This window comes from Lonchura striata, chromosome 9 (genome assembly GCF_046129695.1).
Source record: "Lonchura striata isolate bLonStr1 chromosome 9, bLonStr1.mat, whole genome shotgun sequence".
Classification (NCBI taxonomy): Eukaryota; Metazoa; Chordata; class Aves; order Passeriformes; family Estrildidae; genus Lonchura; species Lonchura striata.
The window spans coordinates 583,451-609,178 of record NC_134611.1 but is presented as its reverse complement, the minus strand read 5'-3'; the positions used below and the strand labels follow the sequence as shown (position 1 = coordinate 609,178).

Below are 25,728 nucleotides of genomic sequence, written 5' to 3'. Positions count from 1 at the left end.
CATGTGGAGTTTTTGCACGTCTTCATAAAGTTTTGGAGGACATTCAGGCCTCTCCAAGGCTGGGAGTCCCTGTTTCTGTGTGTTCTTAACCAAAAGTAAGAAATGTGTGTAAAACTCAGCAAGCAGCACAAAATTCTATAAAGACACAGCTGGAGAACAATTCTCCTGATACCCATCCACAGTGAAGAAGCCCAGTTCATATTCAGAGCCCTTCAGCATGGTGTGGTGGTGGTCGTGGTCCTGAATGGCAGTCAATTTTGCTTCCTTGTGATCCAGTGGGGCGGGGATTATTCCCAGACACGGGCACTGGGGAGCTCTAGGGACCCGTGTGCTGGAATGAACAAGAACTGAGCTCCTCTATTCATGGATGGGACTGTTGTGTTTTGGCTGTTTCCAGCCTTGGTCTCGAGTGCTGGTGGCATTTCTGTCAGCCCTTTATTTTTGGGAGCCTTCACCTTTCCAGCCCCTGAGCTTGGCACTTCAGCAGAGCCAAGCTCTTCTGGTTCTCTTTTTGGCCCTTCCTGAGGAGAGAAGCGTTGTCCTGCTAAGCACGTGCTTGAAATGATTCTGGAGAGGGGAAGTGGTGCCCCAGAGAATTTCCAGTGCCATGTCCCAGCTTCCTCCTCTGAGCCTGCCCCCAGGACCTTGTACAGTTTCCACCTGAGTGCTGCCCCATGTAGAGAAGGGGATTAGGAGTGAGCACGGCAGCCTGGAGGGTTGGATGTGACTCAAGCTCCCTTGCCCAGCTGGAATATAAACAGGGCTTTTCCCTCTGTGAGAGCTGAGCTCTCCAGGTGGGAATCAGGAAGGCAAGCTGGGTTTTTTTCTCCTGAAGTATAGGCTGGTTTTAGCATCATACATTCAGTGGAAGGGACAGAAGTCATCCTGCCTGTGCCTTTGGCTACTCTCTGCCTGCAAGGGAGGATGAAGGTGGATGAGGAGCGACTGTGTCTTGTCTCCAGGGGGGCTGCAGATCTCACCGAGCTGTTTGGTACCATGTCCTCCCAGCTGGAAAGTGAGTTAATTCACTCCTGCTGCTGCAGAGCCCTGCCAGTGCCTCTGCCTTTCTCCCACAGGCCAGCCTTGCCTTTGCTGCTGCTGCTGCCATCCACAGCAGGACCTTGGTGCCACAGGAGTCCTGGTCAGAAACATTGCAGGAATAGAATTTGTTAAGAAATGTTTATAGATTTTTTTTTCCCCACAAGGCTGGAAAGACCATTAGAAATGTCTGCTCTTGGGGTGGTACAGAGCAGTCCTCCACATATTCCTTTGGTATTGTGGTTTTATATTGCAGCTTGTGCTGTCCCACCCTGGACTGATGGCAGAGAGAACTGCAGTCAGCAGAAAGGGAAGGGGTGTTGTTTCCAGCAGTGTCTGCATGCTTGGGGATTGGTTTTCACTTGGGAGATGTTATGAAGGAGATTCTACAACAAAAACAACTCCTTCACCCAAGCTTTGGGTCTGTTTTACCCATTCCTGCATTGTGCAGAGAACAGACCATCTGCTGCTCTTTTCCACATGATTTCTTTTGTACAGAGAATGGCATCCTCTGGCAAAAGCAGTGCATTCCTCCTCTCAGGATTGCTGTGTGAGCCTGTGGTGTGACCCCAGGTCCCCATGCCTGAGGGAAAGGGGGGCTGCAGGGATGTGACGTGGGTCACAGGGGTCTCCTGGCTGTGGCAGCTGGGCAACCCAGCGGGAAAGAAGTCCCTCCTGAGAAGTCCCCTGGCAAAGCAGGAGCTTTGGCAGGGTCTGGCAGTGAGGAGGGGCCTGGTACACGGTGGGAGAGCTGGGACCCCACAGGCACTGACCTGTTCCTGCAGGGCTCCACACTGGCCCCGCAGACAGAACTCCTGACTCGAGCCTGGAGATTCTGCTGCAGCTGCTCCTGTGTTTACCTGAGATGCAGGGCAGGGAAAGCCGCACAAGCCAACCATCAGTGCACTGCCCCGAGCTGCTAGAACTGGGTGTTGATCAGTTTGAGGTTCAAGTCACTCAGTGCTGGGGTTGTCCTGGGCACAGACATTCCCAAGGGACAGCTCTGGCTGTGAGGCACCACCAGCACCAAACCACCAACGACGGGTCGCTCGGACGCGGGAAATGGGATGACAGAAAGTGCAGAGACGCGGCTGAGGTCGGAGCTGATCAGCAGCAGGGCTTGCAGCACGGTCCCCCTGCGATTCCCCAGGAGGAGCGGCGCGGGCTCCGCCGGCCGGGCTGTGAGGGGCGCGGGCCGGGCGGGGCCGGTTGCCATGGCGACCCGGGCCGGCAGTTCCCGCCTGTCTGGCGTGGGCGGACGCCCTCCCCATTGGTCGGACGCTGCGGGGCGGGCACGCTTCCCGTTGGCCGAGCGCTGCGGGGCGCGGCGGCGGCGCGGGCGCTGATTGGTGGGCGGGCGCGCAGGGCCGCGCGCGCGGTCAGCATGGCGGCGCCGGCGCGGCGGAGCGTCGTGTTCGTGACCGGCAACGCCAAGAAACTGGAGGAGGTGAGCGCGGCGGGAGCGGGCCTGGCCGGCGGGCCCGCCTCTCTCCCTCCCTCCCTCGCCACTCCCTTCTCCCTGCGCAGGTCACGCAGATCCTCGGGGACTCCTCTCCCTACACGCTGGTGGCGAAGAAAATCGACCGTAAGTTGTGGGCAGGGCCTGGCGGGATGCGGCGGCCCGGCCCGGCCCGGCCCGGCCCGGCCCGGCCCGGCCCGGCCCGGCCCGGCCCGGCCGTGTGCTCAGCACCGCCCCATCCCCGTGTCCGCAGTGCCCGAGTACCAGGGGGAGCCAGACGAGATCTCGGTGCAGAAGTGCCGCGAAGCCGCCCGGCAGGTCACTCGCTCCTTCCCCTTTCCCGGCGGGATGGGTGTGCAGGGACCCCAGGCAGGGAAACTGAGGCATCCCAACCGGCCCGTCCTGGCCTCGCTGCTCTCCCGCCACCCGGCTGCTCTGGTTTGTGCTGGTGTGTCCCTCTAGCAGCGGGAGGTCACGGAACCTCCTTCAGTCCAGGCCCGCTGGCTGCAGGACAAAGAGTTCTGTCTGCTGAACATTCCAGAGCTGGCTCTGGGATGGGTACCCTGCAGGCATGCCTCTGGAACACAGACTTTCCCTTTCCTCGTCCTCTAGGATGTTAGGGAGCGTTCAGCTCTGCTTGTTTTTCTCCATGGGAAACCTTCCCTACTGTTCTTCAGCCTCTCTGGCCTGCCTGGGGGAGTTTGGGTTTGATTGTCTGTCTGGTGTGTGCTGCCTTTGAGGTCAAGTGGAAACACGAGGATGGGCCAGAGCAAGGGAATGGGTTTGGAGGCAGTGCCTTCCTTTAGGTCTAATGTTTTCCTTCTCTTGGGCTGTCACTGTAGGTTCAGGGGCCTGTTATAGTAGAGGACACCTGCTTGTGCTTCAATGCCCTGGGGGGCCTCCCAGGACCCTACATGTAAGTGGCTGTTTCCCCTTTCATATGCCAGGGTTAGGAGCACAGGCTGGCAGGGTTGGCCTCACACTCCAGGAGCAGTGGGGTCAGGGAGGTGATTGCTGTTTCCTGCCCTTCATCCTGCACCCCAGGGGCTGCACTGAGCTCCTTAAGCTCTGTGGGAAGTTATGGAGCAGGAATAGAGAGATAGACCTGGGCTGCTGGCTCTGGTTTCCAATCTGTGGTGCCTGCTCTAGCAGCTTGGGAACCTGTCCAAAGAGCAGGCTCTGTGCAGTAAAGGCACCAAGCCTTTCAGCAGGACTCTGCCATGAGTGCCCCACAGGTTCTCCTAAGGATAGCTTTAATCCAGAAGAAAACAAAGTTATTATGTATTTATATACATAATAACTAAGATACAGTAAATTAAATACCCCACTGCTGTTTTCACTGTGTCCCCTTCAGCTTAAGAGGTAAGTCTGTCCTTCCTGGTAAGTGCTCTAGAATGAGTGATCCTACAGCACACTGAGAGGGATTCAAAGGCCTATGAAAATGTAAGCAACAATGTCACAAGGATGCCTGTATTTCTGAGAGATAATAGCAAAAATTGTTCTTCCCTCCTCCCTTCCTTTTCAGAAAATGGTTCCTGGAGAAACTCAAGCCAGAAGGTACTGCCCTCATGTTACTACTCTGTGTGTAACCCACTCCTGTGCCCCTGAAGTGGCTCCCTACCCATGCTGGGAGAGCCAGCAGGTTCCTCGAGCCTGTTCTGTACCCTCCTTCCTGGGATGTTGTTTTTCTCAGTAGTTCTATCCCTGGATTCCCAGGCTCCTGCTGCAGCCTGGTGGCAGGGCTCATGGGAACATCTCGTTTGTGCTCAGTGTGACTTGGAAGATCTCCTGCTCCCTGTGGCTTCAGGGCAAGCCTCTCTCCAATAATGCTCCCCTTCCCTGCTGTGCCTTGATCCCACAGTTCAAATCCTTTGCTGGTCTCATTAACATGAGTACTAATCACCTTCGGGCACCAGGGGCTTTAGCTGTGCTGGGTTGCTTCCTCTCCCAAATTCATAGCGGGGCTCTGGAGATGGGACCTGAGGCTCTGGCTTCAGTCACAGCAGGGATGCTGGTGCCTGAGCTCTGTCACCTCCCGCGGTGGTTGGGAATGCCACGTAGAACACCTCCGTGCCTGGGTGGCTGTGCTGTGCTCCTGGGGAGCAGCAGGGACTCCAGGCTCCCCTCTGTGTCCCCAGGCCTGTACAAGCTGCTGGCTGGCTTTGAGGACAAGTCTGCCTACGCGCTCTGCACCTTCGCCTTCAGCAGCGGGAACCCGGAGGAGCCAGTGAGGCTCTTCAAAGGCCAGACCCATGTAGGTGCTGTGTGCTGGGGAGGAGGGCCCTGCTGGGACTTGGGTGGCAGCACTGGCTCTGTTGAGGACACTCGTGGTGGCCTCTGGGTCACTGAATGTTGGGAGCAGGCTTAGGGGGAGCGCAGCTGGTGGGTGGGGGTGCTGAGGGTGCAGCCCTCTGTTCAGTGGTGCTCACTGAACTCTGCACGTTACCCCAGTCTCCTCAGCCCCATCTCCCCCTTACAGGGCTGTATTCAGGTACAGTTCTTAGCTCTGTTATTTGGAGAGGTCAGAGCACTGTCAACATAAGGCAGCGTGAGTTTGGAGCTGCTGATGCTGGCCACATGCTGGGGAGGGGACAGCTCCCTGCAGGGCCTGTGGTGGCTGCACTGTGAGCTATGGCAGCGTGTCTCTGTCTGTGCTGCACGGGAAGTGCAGTCTTTAAGGGTTTTTTGTGCTTTTTGGTGTTCTTTTAAAGTTTTTCTGTGCTTTCTCATGGCAGGGACTGATAGTGGAGCCCAGGGGCCCTCGGGATTTTGGCTGGGATCCCTGCTTTCAGCCAAATGGCTACAACCAGACGTAAGTGATGTTTTACCTACAGCTCTTTGCGTAAGGCCAGCCTTGGTCAAGGGTGTCCAGGGGAACTTGCTTGTAAGGAAGGGCATCAGGGAGAAATGTCCTCCTGGATGGGAGCAGGGTGGGTGATGGGAAACCCCCAGTTCAGGGCTTGTGTCACTACCAATGCCTTGCTGAGCCAAGCAGGGAGGCAGAGGGGAGCTCCAGGGATATGCTGTAGTGTCTCTGCTGCTGACACTTGCTTCTGTCCCCTGCAGCTACGCTGAAATGCCCAAGGCAATGAAGAATTCCATCTCACACCGGTACAAGGCGCTGAGTGAGCTCTCAGCCTTCTTTCTTCAGAGCGCCTCGCCAGAGCCGCGCCCCACTCCCAGCTAGCGCCCGAGCCGCGGGCTCACACAACCGCACGGAACTCCTGGGTCCAGAGGACCTCTGGAGATCTCCCAGTCCAAGCCCTGCCAAGGCAGGTGCTGTGCATGTCACACGCAGCGCCGGCAGAGACTCCCGCCGCTGCGGGATGCCATTAAAGCTGCTCCTTTTGAACGCACCGCTGCCTCGCTCTCCGCTCTTTTTGTTGCTTCAGCAGAAACCCGCGGGTGTGCGCTGTTAAAGCTTCGCCCTTGTGATGCGGGAGCGGCTTCGGAGCGGAGCCGGCACCGGCACCGGGCGGGGGCGCGCCGGGGCCGCTGCGCGCTGGAGCGCGGAGCAGCGCCGGGGCAGCGGCAGCCAATGGGGAGCGGCCGGCGCAGCGGCAGCCAATGGGGAGCGGCCGGGGCGGACCCACTGGCCAATGGGGAGCGGCTGAGGAGGAGTCAGCCAATGAGCGGCGGGCGCGCCGCGCAGCCGGAAGCGGTCAGCGCGGCGGACACGTGGGGCCGCGGCGGGAGCGGGGCCCGGCCCGGCCCGGCCCGGCCCGGCCATGGAGCTGCTGCCCCGCAGCCCCGCCGAGTTCGGCTCCGCACGCTACTGGGATCGCTTCTTCCGCCAGCGCGGGCAGCGGCCCTTCGAGTGGTACGGGGCCTTCCCGGAGCTCTGCCCCGTTCTGCACAAGTATGTGCGGCCCCGCGACAAGGTGAGCCCCGGCTGGTACCCAGCGCTGTGTCCCCTCCGGGCTCCGCCTGCGCGGCGAGCTCTGAGGTTGTTTTGCCTGTAGAAGAGGAGGCTCAGGACTGACCTTATCGCTCTCTACAACTCCCTGAACGGAGGTTGTAGCCAGCTGGGGGTTGGCTTCTCCTCCCAGGCAACCAGCAACACGATAAAAGAACACAGTCTTGAGCTGCGCCAGGGCAGGTTTAGGGTGGACATTTGGAGGATTAATTTCTTCAGAGAAAGGGCGCTTAGACATTGGAATGGACTGCCTAGAGGGAGGTGATGGAGTCACCGTCCCTGGAGATGTTTAAGGAGAAGTGGGACATGGCACTCAGTGCTGTGCTCTGGTTGGCATGGTGGTGTTTGGTCATAGCCTGGCCTCCATGTTCTTAGATGTCTTTTCCAGTGGTTGGTTCTAGTTGGTTCTGTGTGCGAGGTCTGACACAGATGATATGAAGCCCCCATTGTGCCTTAGCAAGAGGATAGGAGAGACCTCTAGGTGGCCCTGGTCTGGGCAGCTCTGGGGGTTAAAGCACCAACATCCTTCTCAAAAAAAATGCAGCAGATGCATCACTTCTCTGCCCACGGGACTGTTCTCTGTGGATATGTTATCTTAGGCCATGGAGAGTGAGTTTGCAGGCCCTGAAGGTGCGGTTTTCACAGACACGTCTGATATTTGCTCCTAAAATGGTGGTGGGAGGAGTATTTCCAGGGTGTTATCACCATCACGCTGCTCTTGTGCTGCTGCCCAGGTTCTCGTGGTGGGCTGTGGGAACTCGGAGCTCAGTGAGCAGATGTACGACATGGGGATGTGCCAGGACATCGTCAACATCGACGTCAGCGACGCCGTGATCCGTCAGATGCGGGAGCGCAGCGCGAGCACCAGGCCGAGGATGAGCTACCTGCTGATGGACATGCTCCAGATGGACTTCCCTGATGGCCACTTCCAAGCGGTCCTGGACAAAGGCACGCTGGATGCCCTCCTGACCGATGAGGAAGAGGCCACTTTAGCCAAGGTAGACCAGATGTTTGCTGAGATCAGCCGGGTCCTGCAGGTAGGAGGGCGCTACCTCTGCGTCTCCTTGGCTCAAGCCCACGTGCTGAAGAAAGCTGTGGAATACTTCTCCCAGGAAGGCTGGGTGGTGCGTGTCCACCAGGTGGCCAGCAGTGGGGACCAGCAGCAGTTTGTCCTGCCGGTCTTTGTGTATGTGATGACAAAGTTCAGGAAGATGCCTGGCTCGGCAGCACGGATCCTGGAGATCTGCCCTGAGGAGCAGGACAAGCCGATGCGGGTGGAGAGCGTGGAGCGGCTGGTGGCAGCGGTGAAGGACAGGCAGCATTATGCCCTGCTCTGCAGCCAGATCAGCAAAACCCCCTGCAGGGAGCAGGTTTCCTTGGATCTGTGTGACAGAGAGAGTGGGAAGCCCCGCTACACGCTGCACGTGGTGGACAGCCCCTCGGTGAAACCTTCCCGGGACAATCACTTTGCCATCTTCATCAGTGAGTACAGCCTGTCCAGGCTGCAGTCAGGTTCTTGCCCTGGCCATGAGCTGCCAAACAGCCAGCCCTTTAGGGCCTGTTGAATGTGGGGCTGGAGAGAGAAATTACCCACCTGCGTGGGATTGGGGTGATGTTTTAGTCCTGGTTTTGCCATGGGATTTGTACTTGCCTGGTGGTGCAAGCAGAGGTGTGGCACAGAGCTTGTTGGGCAGAGGGACCCTGCCCAGCCTCCAAGGTGGTGGTTCCTGCCTGGATGCTGGTGACAGCCAAGTTAGCTCCTTGCGGCTGGGAAGCCATCGCTGCTCTCTGTGGGTGTCCTGGCTTGCAGGGCCAGACCCCTGGGGCTGCACTCACAGACATGTGTCGGCCTCTGCCAGCAGCACCATTCCCTCCCTGCATCCCTGCAAACCTGGGCCTTGGCAGAACCTGGAGACAGCTCAGGAGCTTGTTGGACCCCCCCCCCCACTTCTAATGAGATGTGGCTTTTTCAGCTTCTTGCATGAGCCTGCCCAAAACGGGGGAAATCCTGGCTCTTTTGAAGGTCACAGTGCACGGCTCTAACCAAGCAGTGCTACCTCCCTTAAATGTCCTGCCATTCCCTGTGGCAGGAAGGCTCGAGGGCCAGGAGCAGCCCAGGCTGATGGCAGCCCCTTCTGCAGTTCCACAGGGCAGGGAGACCGAGTGGCTCTTTGGGACGGAGGAAGGGCGGAGGCAGCTGGCAGCCAGCGCGGGCTTCGGGCGCCTGCTGACGGTGGCCCTGCACAGGGAGCAGCACTACGAGGGCATGGCCGCCATCCAGGCAGAGCTCTCGGGGAAGGTGATGGAGCTGGCCCCGCCGGGCCTCCCTGCCCGGCAGCAGGTGAGCCCCCACTGCCTGGCCCCTTCCCCAAAACAGAGCCAGGCTGGCTCTCTGCCAGTAGGGAAACCCTCTTCTCCAAGGGAGACCAAGCTACAAGGCTGGATGCCTTGGTGGGCAGGAGATGGGCCTCAGGTGCAGCTTCTCATGGCTTTCCCTCCAGCTCTCTGTCTGTGCTTGGAGGCAGGATTTGAGGTTCTTGTGTGGTAGGATTCAGTATGAAGTCCTTGCTCTCCAAAACCCAGCATGCTGAGAAAAGCGGAGATCTAGAAATCCTAAGAGCATCCAGCCCCCTGTCTTAATTAACTTCTGTTCCTTCTGTTTTCTCCTTCCTGCCCGAACAACACACATCTGAGTTCTTGCAAAAAAACCTTGCTGTGTTTGCTCCCCTGTGTTCACTGTGGGAGTGAATCTAGTGAAGATCCCCAGCTCTCCTGTGGCATCCCACTGCTCCTCTTGTGTCTGCTTCATCCTGGCCCTGTAGCCATATTCAGGACAGTGGGAATGCCAAGCTCTTTTCCTGTAGCTTTTCCTTGCTCCCAGCAGCCCCTCTCCTCCCTGCAGGTGCCCTTCCTGTCTGTGGGAGGGGACATCGGGGTGCGGGCGGTGCGGCACTGTGGCAGCAGCCCCCTGAGCGGGGAGTTCGTCGTGGAGGACGTGAAGGGAGATGGCACCTGCTACTTCCGCCGCCTCGTCTTCCTCCAGAACAGGAACGTGGTGCAGTCTGAGGCTCGGCTCTTGGCCCCCAGCCCTCTCCCAGGTATGCGGGGCAGAGGCCAAGGCTGATTTTTTACGGTGACAGAGAGTGAGAGCAATACAGGAAGAAGGTAGAAGGCCTCCTGGGACCTGCCTGTGGTGCCCCAGAGCAGCCCTGGGAGTGTTTTTACACCGTGGTGGGGACAGGGCTGGTAGTGGCTTTTTCCCAGAAAGCACCTCTGTCTCCCCCCTTGCCCTACTGACTGGTGTCTCCTGTTACTCAGGCCAGAAGAAGAGGAGGAAAGACAAGAAGAAACCCAGCCCCACTGAGCCACCTGGAGCCATCGACAAGAGCTACCTGTGCTGTGAGCACCACAAGGCCATGGTTGCGGGGCTCTGCCTGCTGGGGGGCCCCGACGCCCTCCCAGGTGACGAGGCCAGCAGTGGGAGGCTGTGCTGGGGCAGGTGTCCCCACGCCACAGCCCCTTGGGGAAAGGCTCTTTAGGCCAAGGTGCCCCGTGCACCGTTCCCAAAGCGGTTTGGGGACGGTGGGTGGGACGAGCAGTGGGATTATGGCATCCTGATGGCTCACCGGGTGCTGTTGGTTGGCAGGAGAGCTGGCAGTGCTGGTGGTGGGGCTCGGCGGGGGCAGCCTGCCCCTCTTCGTCCATGATTACTTCTCGCAGGCCCGCGTGGCCGTGGTGGAGATCGACCCCTCCATGCTGGAAGTGGCCACGCGCTGGTTCGGTTTCTCCCAGGGTGACCGCATGCAAGTGCACATCTCTGATGGCCTGGACTACATGGCCAAGCTGGCAGCTGAAGGTACCATCTCCCAGAGCATTTCAGGTGCCCCATTGAGCCCAGTGGGTGCCATGCTGGGTAGTCCTGGGCTGTTGTCACTACCTGCTTCCTCTTCCTGCCCATCTCTTGCTGTGTCCCACAAGCTCCAGCCTCACTAGGTGTCTGCAGCTCACAGCCTGTCCTTGCCAACCTGTGTAGAGGATTTGTTTCCTCCCCCAGCACCAAGGGCTTGTAAAAAGAAACCTCAGCAGAGAAGACACCCATAACATGGCAGAAGGGGTGTCTTGACCATCCCATCTTTGGCCTTCCTACGTGTGTAGCTCACCCCTGTCCCATAGGATGACAACTGTCTGTGCTTTGTCCTGCAGCATCAGCCCAGTATGATGCCATCATGTTTGATGTGGACAGCAAAGACCTCACGGTGGGGATGAGCTGCCCGCCCCCAGCCTTTGTGGAGAAGCCCTTTCTACAGAAAGTTAAAACCATCCTCAAGCCAGAAGGTAGGAGGGGAAACCTGGCCATGTTCCCATGGCCAGGCTGGCAAATCCTGGGTGGAGCTGGGGCTGTGCCACCGTTTCTCAACCCAGAGAATAGTGGTTACAGCCAGGATTTTGCTGCATGGCATCCCCTTCTCCTGGCGGGTCCTGCACCTGGGTGTTTCAGTGGGCACCGTGACGACAGCAGGATGGAGTGGGTGGCCTGAGACAGGCTGGGACATCCCAGGGGGCCAGCAGAGTTTTCTGGAAGCAGAAGGTGTAGGTGGTACCCGAGAACAGATCCCGTGGCCACCCACAACCCATGTGGCAGCAGAGAATGGAGCGGGGCCGGGGCAGGGGGGGATGCCGGTGAGGGAGACGTTTTCACCAGGGTGGCACAGGGTGGCGGGGAGCGGGGTGGGCACACAGGCCGCTCTGAGCTCCCCTCCCTCGCCCTGCTGCAGGAGTCTTCGTGCTCAACCTGGTGTGCCGCGACGCCCGGCTGAAGGAGTCCGTCCTGGCCGATCTCAGGGCCGTCTTCCCGCTGCTGTACGCGCGCCGCATCCACGGGGAGGTCAACGAGATCCTGCTGTGCCAGGCGGGCCCCGCGGGCCGGCGCGGCCCCGCAGAGCTGGGGGCGCGGGCGCGGGCGCTGGAGGCGGCGCTGCGGCAGCCGGGCCGGCCCTGGGACAGCTCCTACGCGCTGGCAGACGTGCTGCAGGCCGTCCTCGTCCTCTGAGGGGGCTCTGCTGCTGCTGCTGCTCCTCTGGGTGGTGCCCGTGGCTGGCGCTGCCGCCCAGCCCTGGCCTGGCCCGCTGGAAGGACGGGGCTGGCACGGGAAGGTGCTTCCTGAGGGAGGCTCCGGCTCCATGCAGGGCTGCACGGCCCAAGGGGCAGCCTGCAGCTGCTGGAGTGAGGAAGTGCTGTGGGACCGGCAGGACTGGGGGTTTGGGTGTGTCCTCGTTGCTTTCCCACCTTGGGAAGAGCGTTCCTCTGGCTCTTCTGCCCCTTCAGCGCAGCTCCTTTCCTTCTGATGGTGCCTCTCCAGCATTCCTGGTGTCTCTGCAGAGCCCCAGCCCTGCTCCAGGCCTGCTTGTGGATGCGTGTGTGTGGGCTGTGAGATGTGAGAATAAAGTGCTCAGGGGTGCTCTGAGGCCTGCAGTGATTTGCTAAGGCTTATTTCTGAAGCAACCACTCCCCTGAAAAAACTAGTCACCTCTGCAGTTCAAAGGCATGTCCTGGGAGCAGGCAGCTGGCCCTTGAACCCCACTGCCTCCTCACCACTCACCCTTCCCAGACTGCATCCCACTGTGTTTCCCCCGTTCTGAATCTCTCCAGCCATTGCCACTGAACTGAAACTCCCGAGCTCAGAACTCTTCTGCCCCAGGGCCAGCAGAAACCCCACCCTGGGCTCAGGCTCCTGGCCACACCAACCCACTCACCCACCTAGTGCAGGTCAGCCTTCCTGCAGGATGAATGGGCAGTCAGAAAATACCCATTGGGATGTTCCCACAGCACGCCAGTTCTGCCCAGAGAGCTCATTCAGGAGCTGGCCTGTGTGTCTTGGCTGGTTACGGACCTGCAGGGTCTCACTCATTCATCAGAAGCTATTTTTGGGGACTTGTCTTTCTCCCTTGCAACAGCTGGTGCCAAAATGAGCCTGAGACATGGTACCAAAGTGACAAACTGGTGCTTTGCTACTGATCCTGCACCCTCACTCCGTGTTCCCTTCTGCCACTGGCAGCCTGAGAGAGGGAAACCTGTGAACCAGCCTTTCTGAGAGCTGCTTCCCAAAGCAAACCCTCCCCAGCCACCTCTCCACAGCCCAGGGAGGTAACAGTGCACCAGAAGTCGTTCCAGGAGGGATCTGTATCTCAGCATCCTGGCTGGGCTGTCTCCCAGCCCTGCAGCTCACATCCCCTGTCCCAGCAGGGTTTGCTCCCCCTTCCTTGCTTGGAAGGAGCCAGCTCTTCTCCATCTGTGGGAAAACCTCTGCCACTTTGAAAGCAGAGTGAGAGTGTGCGAGCTGAGAGTTTGCAGTTCCCTAGCTCCATGGGGCCAGGGGAAGGACACCCCAAAAGGCTCTTGTCTGATTAAGCCCTTTTATGACCCAGAGATGGGGCAACTGAGAGGCATTTTAAAAACTTTTATTCCATTTTCAATCTCAAGTGAAGGGTGAGACAATACAGATGTTATAATTTACGCCATCACAATCAGAAGCCAATTATTTCTTAATTTCTTAATTCTTAATTTCTTAATTATAAGTGTTTCTTGGCCTATCAGCTTTTGCCACACCATGCTGTAGATGCCTTAAAGCCAGTAATCTAAAGTGACCCCTCGTGGGTCCTCCTACAGTGCATCTTTCATAGTTCTATTTCTCTGAAGTACCTAGTCTTATTTGCAAAACCATCCTTTGAAACTTGTTTGTAGTTCCATTTCTCTCTCAACCATGTCTGTCCTATTCCATGGCATTTCTAAGTCAGCATTCCTTGTCTCAACGTTTGCATAGACATGCACACTGTGTGAGTCAGGCTTTGAGAATTTTCTACAAATCCTTTTCCCACAGGCTCTCACCCCCTGAAGCAGTGGGGACTGTCCCGATGCAGGAGATGGGGTTGCTGGTGCCCAGCATGCATGGCAGCTGTGCTGCCAGCAGCTGAGGATGTATTTTCATTTTAATTTGCCAGCAGGTTCTGCTTTGGGAACTGCTCGGTTCAGATCCCTTCTCTGATGCTTCCTCCCTTGTTCCCCTTCCCACAGAGGGACAGATGGGTGCCCTACTTTCTCCCTGGGCTAACCTGCAACTAAGCAAAGGGAGTAGATGCTTTTTTAACAAGTGCTTTTGATGGTTCCCAGGCCCAGGAGAGCAGGGCTGGCCTGCTCCCTGCCTCAGATAAAGGCTGGCAGCCTGGCTAGGTGCCCCCTGTGTCACCACCCAGTCCCTCCTCCTGTGTTTTCTCCTCCTTCTGTGGGGAGTTCAGCACAGCACGGGGGAGAAACGAGGCTGAAGCTGGAGCTGAAGTGTGCCTGCCCCCGCGCAGTTTCTAAAGCTCCTCTGTGATGAGCACTGCTCTGAAAGATATTTATTATCCACCTAGCTTAGCAATGGCAAATTTCTCAACTAGATCAGCAGTGCTGCCTTTACTCTATTTTTAACTTAGTTTGCAATTCTCCACATAATCTTAACGACATAGGTTTGTGTGTGTGTGCCCCTTTTTTTACTGAAACCATTTCCTTTCTTCCCCAGGAGCTCATACAAAGGCTGCCTTCATCCCTCCCTTGTCCAGTCCTGCCTTTCTGTTGTGCTTCCAAAATGCTGCATAACGCCACATCCTGGTGGAAAAACAAAAGCCATCTATTAGAAACAATGTAAGGATGAAATCTCAGTTCATGGCAGCTGTTCCTGCAGCTACTGACAGCCTGACAACTTTGGTCTGGAAATTAATTTCAGCTGGAAAACTAGCAAATGCACGAGTGCAGCAAATCCTCCTTTGCAGGTAAAATGCTTCAAGGCTGGAGTAATTGACACGTAGTAAACATTTCTCTGCTGGCAGCCAAAACACGCAGCTAATGTATATATTTGGCAAGGGTGAATCTGTCGAGAGTTTTGGCAGTGTACTCATGTTTACATCCCTTGCTCCTCACTTCCTTCCCTTGCAGCCTAGGCACGCTGTCAGTGGCGGGATAGAAACAAGTTCTGCCGTCACTTAGCAACCCCCACTGGCACGGAGATGTTGACTTTTTCCTTTCTGGCTTTCCCAGCACAAAAAGAGAGGGGTGTGTAACTCACCCCACGGCTCAGGTGTGAGGCTGTGGCCAGCTGGGGATGCTTTGGGCTGGCCCAGTCCCTTCTCAGAGCATCCACGTCCTGCTGCTGCTCCAGAGAGCGAGACACTGGGAGTTGGTGGGTTAGCCCTGAGTTTCCTGAGCTTGGGTAGAAGGATGCAGAGAGGTTTTTTGGCCCAGGGTGGCTGTGGGCAGGCACTGATGGGGTGCCACATGTACACCCCATATGGTTTCACAGCCCGGGTCCCTGTTCTGGAGAAGAACAGAGAAGAGAATGACACCCCAGTTCCCTCTGGGGAGCAGGGATAAGGGTCATACTGTCATCAGCTCAAAGCACAGCAAGCAGCTGGGAGAGATTTTGCAGCAACAAAAGCTGCAGGGACTGAGCCCTGGGCTGATTCCCTTCAGCTGGGCAGAACATTGGCCACACGGCCTGGGGATTCTGTGTGACATGGTCCAGCACAACAAGGGCTGCAACAGCCACTCCCAGAGGCTGGAAGCACATAGGAAGTGTTTTTGTCCATGGAATCTTCCCTTGGAGAAGCACTTGGCTTATCTGGCTTTGTGGCCAAGGAAGCAGGCATGCTGCCAGGCTGCAGGGAGGGAGTGCAGCTCTTTCCTAGGGTGCTGAGGGCTGCAGGGAAAGATCTCTGCAGGCTGCAATGCAGCACGGTGCCCTTTTTCTACCCTGCAACGGGATGCACCCGACTAAAGAATGCAGCTGGAGGTTACAGGGCAGGAGAGAGGAGACATGGGACAGGGACTGTGTTGTCCTGCGATCAGTGAGTCAGCAGTGCCCCGGGCTGTGGGGGGGAGGCAGAAAGCACATCCTCTTTACACGGAGAAATGCTGCAGCCACCGTGATCACAGGCCTGCAGCCACTCTGGCTTTCTTTCATGGGCTTGAGTTCCATCTTTTGCAGCTTCAAGGTCTGAGCTCTTATCCTGGCAAATGCACAGGCATAATGCTGACAGGCACCTTCATGCAGCTCCACTGCAGAGCCAAGTTCTGCTGAGAACCTGGGAGCTGCCCCTTGCCCACACCTCCCCCTGCTCTGTGCCCATCAGCTGCCTGAAAACTCTGCCAAAACTCTGCGTTCTGACACAAGAAGGAGGTGAGGAAGGTCCCTGGAGCAGGTGTGGAGGAACCTGCCTGTTCTCATGGAAGAGGAGCAGGCTCTGCTGCCCCGGGCAGGGCAGCGTGGCTGGCTCTTCACTGCAGGCGTCTGCAGGTCCCCACTGGGCTGGTTTACGCAGAACTCATTTTCCCTGAAGGGAATTGCACTGCTGTGTGTTTGGGAAGCAGCCTGGGGACCTGGTCCAAATGTCCTCAGTGTTAACATCGCTGCCTGGTTAGGGAGAAGTGTGTGTGTGAGTTTGTGGGTTCAGCTGAACCCTGAAGCCAGGCTATTTTTTGCCATATATTTCTCTGAAAGTCGTGGCAGGACAAGCTTGCTGTCTGTTGCCTTGATCTGAAATGCACCAGAGGCTGTGACTGGGGGCCCCAGGCAGGCTGTGCTGGAGCTGGTGACATGTGACATCAGACCACACTGTTGGAGTCACCTTGGGGATCAGGGCACCCACCCTTCCTGCCATGCCAGGAAAGGTGCTTGGCAGAGGTTTTGTCTCCTTGCTGAGCCTGGCACACAGCAAAAGTAAATGATAAATATTTTATTTTATTGTATTGTATTATTAGGGGCACAACTGAGCACAACAGATTGTGTTTAGCTGGTTAACCAGTGAGCAGGGTAAAACCAGATTGTAATTAGCTGGTTAAGCAGTGAGCAGCACAGCTCTGTGCTCCTGGGGGTCACCCTTACTGCTCCCCCAGAGAACAATTTCTTGCGTGGCCCTCTGACACTGATTTAAGTTTTGTATTTCAGTGTTGTTTGTTACAAGAAGCTTTGCAGTGATCTAGTAGCACCCCTGTTTCTTTAAGTTAGCCACTCTGAATCTTGGCAAATTCAGAAAGCCAGGCTAGGCTCTGCATGGGGATTTGGAACAACTTGCCCAGAGAAATCAGTCAGGAAAAGCAGAGACCTAAAGATATGCTCGGGTGCCTCTCCTCTCTCCTTCTCTGCTTTCTTGGAGGTGTTGGAAAAATGAAGAAAACCTCTCACAAGCATCCATAATGAAATTGTTTGTGCTTTTCCCAGAAGGTGGGGAATCTATAATTGGCTGCTTGTGGCTTTTTTTTTCTTTTTTTTTTTTTTTTTTTTTTTTTTTTGGAGGGAGGAAAATGGATTTTTTTTTTTAAGTGATAGAGTTGTAGGGTGAATGCGGGCAATTAATGACTTTAACTCTGCTTCACAAGACAAAAAAATTTTATTTGGGAACTTCCCAGACTTGGGGGAATAACTCAAACTTTTCCTAATCTTAGTTGTTTTTCTAATTTATTTTATTTTAATCATGGAAGCAGACAAAGCTGTAATTTAAAGACCTCACAGAAAGGACCGTTCCCTGGATTATCAATCTGAAGGTGTGCATGGTGCTGCTCCCCAGGCATGGTGCCTTTCTCAATCTTCATTTGTCTCCTGTGGAGACACAATCCTATGGCCAGGCTGCTCTTCTATGGATCTTAATTATTTCATGGGGGTAGCACAAAGTGCTCTGGACACTCATAATGTTCTTCCCAACTTCCAGCCTCCATAGAAACCCACAAGCTGGAGGAAGGCCAGGCAGCTACTCCAGTGCCTCCTGGCACAGCTTGCTCACCCAGGAGTGGGGAAAGAAATAATCATGCTGCTAATTGGCATAATTATGTCAATAAGTCCCAGGCTCCCAACTAGACAGAAATGATAGCAAGGCTTTCCCAGAGGTTGTGATCTAACTGCAGCAGGGAGGAGAAGCCGTCTCTGCCGATTCAAAACCGTTACTTGTTTCCAGAGTTATAGGTCAGTCTGCTGTAATTTTTTACACTTATTGAGAGCTCTGGCCAAGAAGTTTTGATAATCCTCCAGATCGTTAGTCTCCGTCAGCCTGCAGGGTGTTCACAGCTCCCTTTGTTTTGCTTTTCACGCTGAGCGAGGCCAGTGTCTGCTGTAACAGAGAGGATAACTTTTATCGCTGCACGACTCCAAAGCCTGCCTTTGGGATATTTTCATGATGTGACTGCTGCCAGTAATCGCAGCTAAATCTCATCTCTGTTGTGTGCCTGAGCTTTTAGCTCAGCCTCAGCGTGCATTTTTAATTGAACCCGTGGCAGTGACATGGCTTGGACCTCAGTGTCACTTCCCAGCCTGCTCCTGAGCCATCACCTGCTGCCCGCCCTGCTGGATCCAGCTCCTCCTCGGAAGGTGCCTGACCCTGGCAGCGCTCCTGCCCATGCCTGGGCATTGCACAGCCCTTCCCAGTGGCCAGCTGGGGCTGGGCTCTCAGGGGAGAGGGGCAGCATGGTAGTCTCATGGTCAGCACAGACCTGGGTGAACCGTGCTCCTCGTGTCCAAGGTCCCAGCACGTGGTGTGTCCAAGGTCCCTGCACCATGGTGGCCTTGTCCTCAGGCAGGAACAGAACCACAGATTGGGTCGGGTTGTCAGGGAGCAGTGGGGCATCTGGTCCAATCTCCCATCTCATGCAGGGTCATCCCAGAGCACATGCACAGGACTGTGTCCAGCTGGGATATCTCCAGTGAGGGAGACTCCACAGCCTGTTTGGGCAATCTATGAAAAATAACAAGCAAGCTCTAAGTGATGTCCAGGTAGTAGAAAGACAAATTACTTATTGGTAAAATTGCCTTGTTAAGGTTTAGGGCTTGACATGTTTCAGTTATCTCAGACCTAGGGAGAGGTTACCAAAGGGGGGAAGGGTGTACCACTCCTAGCTGACACAAAGAATGCAGAATTTAGGGGCTACAAGGATATTTGGCAGAACACCCAAAATAAGGAAGCTACTAATAAAAACTGAGCAAATGTGCTGAAGTCAGCTCTAGCTGGGTAAGAGGTAATTCTGGCAGGGGCAAATTGTGACCATTGACTCACAGACCACTGACCCAAAAACCCCCACTAATTTAAGAGACTGAGCATGCAGACTAATTAGTACTGGATGCAAGAGGATCATTAACCAACAGAAGACAGAACACTAATTAATAAGGGAACTAAATAACTTGTAGCCAATAAACATCAACGCCTTTGGTTTGTTAAAGTCCACAAAAAGGGAAAACTTTTGACAGTTGTCGTGCTGGCTTTGTGGATTTGTCACCGAGCCATCTTTCTGTGCAGAACTACAAATAAATCCAACCCCTTGACTCTGAGCGTGGATGGGCCTTTGGCACAACGGGGGGAAGAGCAGATTTTGGGACAACCGTGGGACATGGTGGGACCGGCAGCGGGACCCGCACCGGAGGGGGCGTGGCCGCCCACGGAGCCCCGCCCCCAGGCCCGCGGAGGGAGGGGCGCATGCGCAGTGCGCCGGCCGTTACCTGTCAGCGGCGGCGGGCGGAGGAGGCGGCGGCGGGATGGAGGGGCTCATCCCGCTCGTTAACCGGCTGCAGGACGCCTTCGCGGCGCTGGGCCAGAACTGCCTGCTCGACCTGCCGCAGATCGCGGTGGTAGGCGGGCAGAGCGCTGGCAAGAGCTCCGTGCTGGAGAACTGCGTCTCCAGGTGAGGGGCGGCGGGCACGGCAGCCCCGCGCCCCCCGCTGCCCCACACGGCCCGCGCTGTTCCCAGCGGCCGCGGCGCGCGCCCCCTCAGAGCGGCTGGCGGGGGGAGCGGTGTCGGGCGGGGATGGACCAAGGCGGGTTTGGGGGACAGCTCGCGGCTCCGAGCCCACCGTGGGTGCTCGGTCCCCACCGAGGATGCTCGGTGTCCCTCTCCCCGCGGTGCCTCGGGCCCGGCAGCGCCCGTGATGCGATGTGCGCGCTGCGGGGAAGCCGCCGCGGCTCCGGTGCGAGCGCCCGCTCCGGGTGTGCGGGGGTGCCCGCTGCCTGAGAGGAACGAGGTGTTTACAGCCCAAACCCTAATTTCGGTGGGATGCTGGCTCTGGGCGGCTCATTCCTCCCATCCCATCGCATATAAATTCGCGCCGTCCCAACGCGCCTGTGGGTATTCGAATTGTGGCGTCGCTAAGGTTGGAAAAGACCTCCAAGATCGTCAAGTCCAACATGCGCACCGTTTCTAACGAATCACTGACAGGAAAAGGGAAGCCTGACAATTCAGGCTGTGCTTTTTGACGGCCAGGCAGTGCCTCTGGAGACATCCCGAGGTAAACATGGGCTTCACGTGCCGTTTGAGGAAGTTCCTGCTGCGTTTGCCTCAGAGAGCCGCGGAGGGAGGTGATGCTCCCGCAGCGGTGCTGCGATCCTAGTCCGGATTATACGGTCGAAATACTGGTGCGTATGATACAAGGACTTTGATGTGCGGAGGTCTTCAGCAAAGGTAATATTAAATGCTGTGACACTCCACAACCTGGCCATGTGTCAGACTGCGATAGCTCTTGATACCCGGTATAAAAATGCTGTATAGTGGTTCTTTGGCTCTCCCTCAGAACTGACTGTGTTAAATGTCAGTTCTTCCTCTTCTTTCTCCTTGAAGACTGCAGCTAGCTACTGGTGTTGACAGTACTGGCGAGTCTCTCAAGTTTGGAAAACATAAATGAGATCCTCGGAAAGCACAATTGGCTATCAAATTATTACTGTTCTCTTCAAACGAGTCCATAAAAAGTATTTTGGTAACCTTCTGACTTCTTGAGCTATGTGTCCACAAAGCTGTGCAAAGCACATGTGCTGAGGGGAAAAAGTACCTTCATTTTTCTTGTCAGTGAGGCTGTTTTGGTCCCTGGGGTCGGGGCTGAGTGAGTGGGCTGTGGGCTGGTGTTGGTCTCTGGCTCCAGCTGTGCTGATGGAAGATCATACTGCTCCCAGATGCTCGTCACTGCTCGGCTGCCAGAGGGATCTGCTCCATCGGATCTGCAGGTGGAGCTGCTCTTTTGAGCCGCCTGGATGTGCCTGGCTGGAGCAAAAGGTGAAAACAGCAGTTTGTGCTGATCCGGCCTGTTTAGCCAGGAGGCTGGAACCAGCTGCACGAGTGAGATGTGGGCACTTCTAGGAGGAATTAGGAAGGAGAGGTAAGGGCAGTAACTGTTTTACTCGTGTAGTTATTCACTGTGCAGCCTGCAGAAACTTCACAACAGTCTCTTTAGAGAAGAGATTACAGGCTGCTATGAAACACCAGAATGTCTCTGTCACATGGGATTTGGAATTTGGATTCTGTCAGCCTGGTTTCAGAGTTCCACATCGTTGTTTTATGGAGTAACTTCTTGAGATTCAGCATGAGCCGATCTGTAGTACCTCCTGACTTGCTACCTTAGAACCTGTTTTAAAAATTACATGAAACTACATAGTTTCAAACCTATTTCAGGAGACTTGAGCACGGATATTTTGTTTGCGCCTTTCCTCCAGGCTGAGTACGTGTGGTCAGCAGATGTGCCCTGGCTAAGCTGTGAAAACTTGGTTGTGAACCCTCAGAACCAGATTAATAAATATCCATGAGCTCAGAAGAGGATTTTGCTTGTTAAATCAGCAGACAAATGGCCTGTGTCTCTTTTTAGTAAGCCATAGGGTATTCCTGTTTTTATGGGATAATGAAGCTGCTCTCTGCAAACAAGTTTGTTTCATCCACATCTGTCTTAATATGGCTTGTAGAGGTAGAAAGTCTCCCTGTAGAACCATGCTGCCCTAATTTCTCTTTGTTGCTGGTATACTGAATGACCTCTGGCAACCACAGGGCCAACTTTAACTAATACTAACACAGCTTTGAAATTGACACAAAAATAAAACAGACCTTGCATTGCTCTGAAGTTTCAGCATTAATTCTCATGGCTTTTGTTTAGTATTTTTGGTTTGGATTGTTTTGTGGTTGTGAGTTTTTTTTGTGTTTTGTTGGTTTCATTTTGGGTTTGGTTTTTTTTTTACCACATGAATCATTATCATTAGTAGATTTTGAACTCTTAGCCTTCAGAGAGATATTGAAGATCTCTTTTCTTCAAGAATAGCTGTAATTGGTATGAGGAAGGCACGGTATCCTCCAGGGTCTTGCTACAACCGTGCTGCTGGTTGTTAACATGTATTGTCGGTAGAGCTGGGGTGAGGTTGGCAAGGCAGTTTTAACTCTAGGATCAGGTTGTTATTCCTGCTCTCTGTAGCCACTATAGCACTATGGGTGGGGTGTTTCAGTCTTCCACAAGACCTTTGGTTGTGCAAAGATTACGTTTTTTTTGCACTTGGACAGTAGAAACTATTTTCTGACAGGTGGTATCGAGGGTTACAGCTTCTTTATGGCTCCTAGGAAACATGGTGGCCTGTGGAGGGTTATCCACTATCTCGTTTATGCACTCACTGCCATCATTTTTGGGAAGGGTTGTGAGGAATCTGGTGTGGCACAGTTGTGTGGGCTGGCAGATGGCCTGGGAGTGGGAGCCAGGTCCTGCTGAATAACACATATCCATCACTGCCTCCAGGGTAGCAGCAAGGTCTGTTCAGGCGCACACAGGATCCTTAATGACTACCAGCAGGCAGGGAATATGTTGGGATTAGCTCACATGTATTGTACGTAGATGGTGGTGTTGAATGAGGATGGATTCTGCAGCAATTGTGGGGCACCCAGAACTACTTGTCTCGTTGTAGGCTGGCTTTGAACTAAGCTGGAGCGAAGCAGTGTCAAATCTCCCAATGTATCCATTGCTGTTGCTGTTTGGATTAGCATCCCCTGAGGAACATGGAAAGTTTCCTCTTTACGTACTGCTCTTCTGTGTGTAAGGAGACAGTTTCTTTTGGTAGTCAAGGACTGTGTGTGAAGGTTTTTCTCTCAGGATTCTGGTTACATTTAGATGGAAACAGAGATTCCGGAGAGCATCTGAGGACAGCAGTCATTTCCATTTACGGGTTAGACCTTCGTGTGTTCATAGCTGGAGCTCATGGTGTGTGTTTGAGGAAATGAAGTTGTCTGAAGAGCAAATGTTCTTCCTACCTCCTTCTGCTTCTCTTTTTAACAAGAGTAAATGTGCCCAGAAAATGTTGAGCCAGCATTGAAGCAAAGGATCTAACGTAGCCTTTTGGTAGAGGTTGGTTGGAGAGCGATTCAAAAGCACAAAGGAGAGTCAAACAACAAATGCCAGCAGATTGCCGGTGGGAGAAGGCACTCGGCCTCTCTTATTCCTGTGCTCCTGAGCAGTTCAGGGCCAGCAGCTTATATGTTGTTTGTGCTTTTCAAACTGGTTTTTGGTAATAATTAGGTTACTTAAAAGAAAGCTACTTGCAGGAAGCAATCCCTGTAAACTGTATTTGGAGAGAAAGCACTTTCTATTATTTCATCTATAGCCAAATGGGTTTTTCAGATAACTGAAAGTACAGACAGCAAGCTGCCTTGTCAGGGCCTCCTTCTTCAGAAATCAGAACCTTGTTTTACTCTTAAAAATAGCAAGAAATTAATAATTAGGTTTCCAGCTTGAAAGCTCTTCACTTCCCTTTCTACTTAATATAATACAAACTGCATGAGGCCAAATAATTGTTTTATAAGAGATGTGAACTCTCGATTGTAAGCCTGTCAGTCATAATCAAACAGGCACTTTCATTTTAAGAGCCTGAGGTCTGATTGTGTAATTCAGCTTTGCAGCTTTTTGATCTGAGATGCTTTTGACAATCTTAGGGCTACTGCATGTAAGTAGAGCTATTTATTATGACATATGTAGTGATTATTTCTTCTTGAAATTACTGTTCCTCGTGTGCTCAGCTCATTTTGTTCTGCTTGAGATGGCGGTTGTGAAAAGACTGCATTGAGTCATTAGGAGAAGAGAAGGGACTTAAACTCTGGCTGCTAGAGCAGAAAATTTCTCTGAAGAATGTAGACACATATTTAGATTGATGCTTCCTGGGGGACGTGTATTAAGATCGGTGAAAGTATTTTATTCTTTTAGTTACTAGGCATTGACAGAAAAACTTTTTTACAGAAAATCTCCTCTTTTGTGAAACAGGCAGGAAAAAGCTAAGCAGTCAGGCTGAATGCAAACTGAGATACAGAGACGTGGTGCTGTGTACTCTTTTTTAATCTTAAGGATCTTCTGGAAATGAGAGTCAGCCACTCCTTTTCCTGACTAATTAAGACATAGTACAGCTTGGAGTACAGTATTGAGTATATTAGCCTAGTTATCAAAATACTCTGGCGCAACGAAAGCAAGGGTGTCCTGGGTTTTTCATTTATTAGAAACAGCAGCAAATGAGACAGTGGCTCATTTGGGTTTTTCCTTGAATAAGTTTTTGCATTTATACATTGAAGAACAAACTGGCTGTTGAGATGGGATACAGATGGCCTGGTTTTGTCCTTAAATGTAACTCCATTGTTGACTTAAAGTTCTTTTTTTTTTTTCCTTCAAGTCTTGAGAATAGATATATACGAAGTAAAGGAAATGTGTATTAAAAAACAGACATGCAAAAATAAAGCTGTTTTTTCACCACCACCCCACATGTAATTTTTTTCCTCTAAAACTACTTTGAGGATTTGTCTCTTTTATTTTTGGCGTTTAAATTTTGCCAATTAGGAAAATCTGTACTGTATCACAAGGCGGGTATAGTGTAGGGAGCTCTGACCTTTATTGTGGCATTGAAGTTCAGCATATCAGGCAGTTTAGGGATGCTAAATCAATGAGTAGCGCTTTGCTTTTGTAAAGTGTACCTGTGAGAATACGTAGTCTTACTATAACTTCAGCATGCTGTGTAAAGTCAGGGTATTGTAGCATTTAGTGAACACAAGTGTAGTATTTGAAGTCTGTGCTCTAGACTTCAGAACAACTTCAAAACCTTGCAAAAAGCAGTGTTCAAAAAAAGTCCCAGTCTGGTCTCGAGTGCCTTGTGAGAAATCAGTGCTGCAGATTCAGTGGGAGTTCAATCCATCAGGGTACTGCAGGTGGCTGCACTCCTTGTGGATCCTTTGTGATCGTTTTTAAAGGAGACTCCTTTGTGATTGTTTTTAAAGGAGAGCAGTCATCTCAGGAGAGGTGTGTGGGTTGGGGTTTTTCTTTTTTATGACCATGGGAATCTACTGAACTTTATCCAGACTTCCCTGGTTTTTAATACAGAGGCACTTCTGAAAATTTCACAGATTGTCTGACTCTCCAGACTCTTGTATAATATTATAAATCCCGTTCCTCACTGCCTTAAGGAAGGAGCCTACACTTGGGATTTTGTAGTGTTGAAATCAACAAATGACCAACACCTTTGTTGTCTTGCTGTTTCTTGATGGGCATTGCTGCTGGTGTTTCAAGCTCATGTCACTTTTCTGTGTAGATGAGATAGCAAACAAGGATTTCCAGCTTAGATAAATAGATGTTAGCAATGGGATTGTTCAGATGTTCACCAGTAAACATTGTGTGTGATGCTGCCATGGATTGCAGCACAGACGTGGAAGTGTGGACACTGCTCTCTGCCACTCTTTACTGTATGACCTCAAACAGCTTTTTAAATATTACCTGCATGTATATCCACACATGCCTTACCTGTATGTAGAATACAGATTTTTATTCCTTTATTTTTGACTTGCTACTGTCTGTAAAGGAAGATGGTAGCATGTAATCTTAAAATCAGTGTGGGATAACTGTGATTGTTGTCTAAAACTTGTTATGCATTTGTGTTTTTTGAGTGATGGCTGATATAGATTTCTGTGTGGAACAAAAATTGAGCCTTGGATTCTGCTTTGAACAGCTGAGATGTAGCAGTTTCCTCATCCCAAAAAGGCACCAGCAATAGCTTAGTCGTTGAGAGACAGAGATCATGTTTGTGGTTTGCCTTCCCTCAGCTGATCACCAAGCAAATTGATGATGTTCCTCCAAGTATTTATGGGTTTCTCAAAAAGTGCCTAGATTGCAGGCTTGAGAGGGAGAGCCTTTTTTGCTTTTTCTGGTTTGGTTTTCTTACTGTTTTTTGGTAGGGGGGTTAAACATAATAAGGCCTTCCATTATATATAGAAGTCTGAGAATTCCCAATTTGCTGTGCTTGTGTGTAAGAGGCTCCTGAGAATCCCTTTAATGATGTATGTCTGCAGTGTAAACCTGTTGTGCAAATACACTGAGAACAGGAAATGAGCATTATTTAACTGTGACCTTGCATCCTTTTCTTTAGCAAGTTGCATGGAGATGAACAAGGCAGCATTATTGAACTAGAGGAGCAAAATCCCATTTAAGTGGGTGCTGGGCTTTGATGTGCTGCCAAGCACTGTTGTCTGTGATAGCCTC

The 25,728-nt window shown here is 53.2% G+C and overlaps 3 protein-coding genes across 7 annotated transcripts in view; all 3 read left to right on the top strand.

The window, feature by feature from the left end:
• The first annotated feature begins 2,387 nt into the window (after positions 1-2,387).
• ITPA (inosine triphosphatase) lies at positions 2,388-5,853 on the top strand. Its single transcript, XM_021546034.2, has 8 exons — positions 2,388-2,485; positions 2,566-2,623; positions 2,751-2,815; positions 3,340-3,413; positions 4,023-4,054; positions 4,636-4,751; positions 5,233-5,309; positions 5,564-5,853. The coding sequence occupies exons 1-8, from the start codon at positions 2,423-2,425 to the stop codon at positions 5,682-5,684; spliced, it is 606 nt and encodes a 201-aa protein (XP_021401709.1). The 5' UTR covers positions 2,388-2,422; the 3' UTR covers positions 5,685-5,853.
• A 327-nt stretch (positions 5,854-6,180) lies between these two features.
• METTL13 (methyltransferase 13, eEF1A N-terminus and K55) lies at positions 6,181-11,885 on the top strand. Its single transcript, XM_021545841.3, has 8 exons — positions 6,181-6,378; positions 7,148-7,895; positions 8,555-8,754; positions 9,316-9,511; positions 9,732-9,875; positions 10,060-10,269; positions 10,617-10,748; positions 11,189-11,885. Exons 1-8 carry the CDS (start codon positions 6,226-6,228, stop codon positions 11,461-11,463), a joined length of 2,058 nt encoding a protein of 685 aa, XP_021401516.2. The 5' UTR covers positions 6,181-6,225; the 3' UTR covers positions 11,464-11,885.
• A 7,018-nt stretch (positions 11,886-18,903) lies between these two features.
• Positions 18,904-25,728, top strand: part of DNM3 (dynamin 3) — a 169,226-nt gene continuing 162,401 nt past the window's right edge. For all 5 annotated transcript variants that reach the window (XM_021545820.2, XM_021545819.2, XM_077785251.1 and 2 more), the window contains exon 1: positions 18,904-19,109. In XM_021545820.2, the coding sequence (XP_021401495.1) occupies positions 18,964-19,109 (146 nt within the window). In that variant the 5' untranslated portion in view covers positions 18,904-18,963. The remainder of the gene's footprint in view (positions 19,110-25,728) is intronic.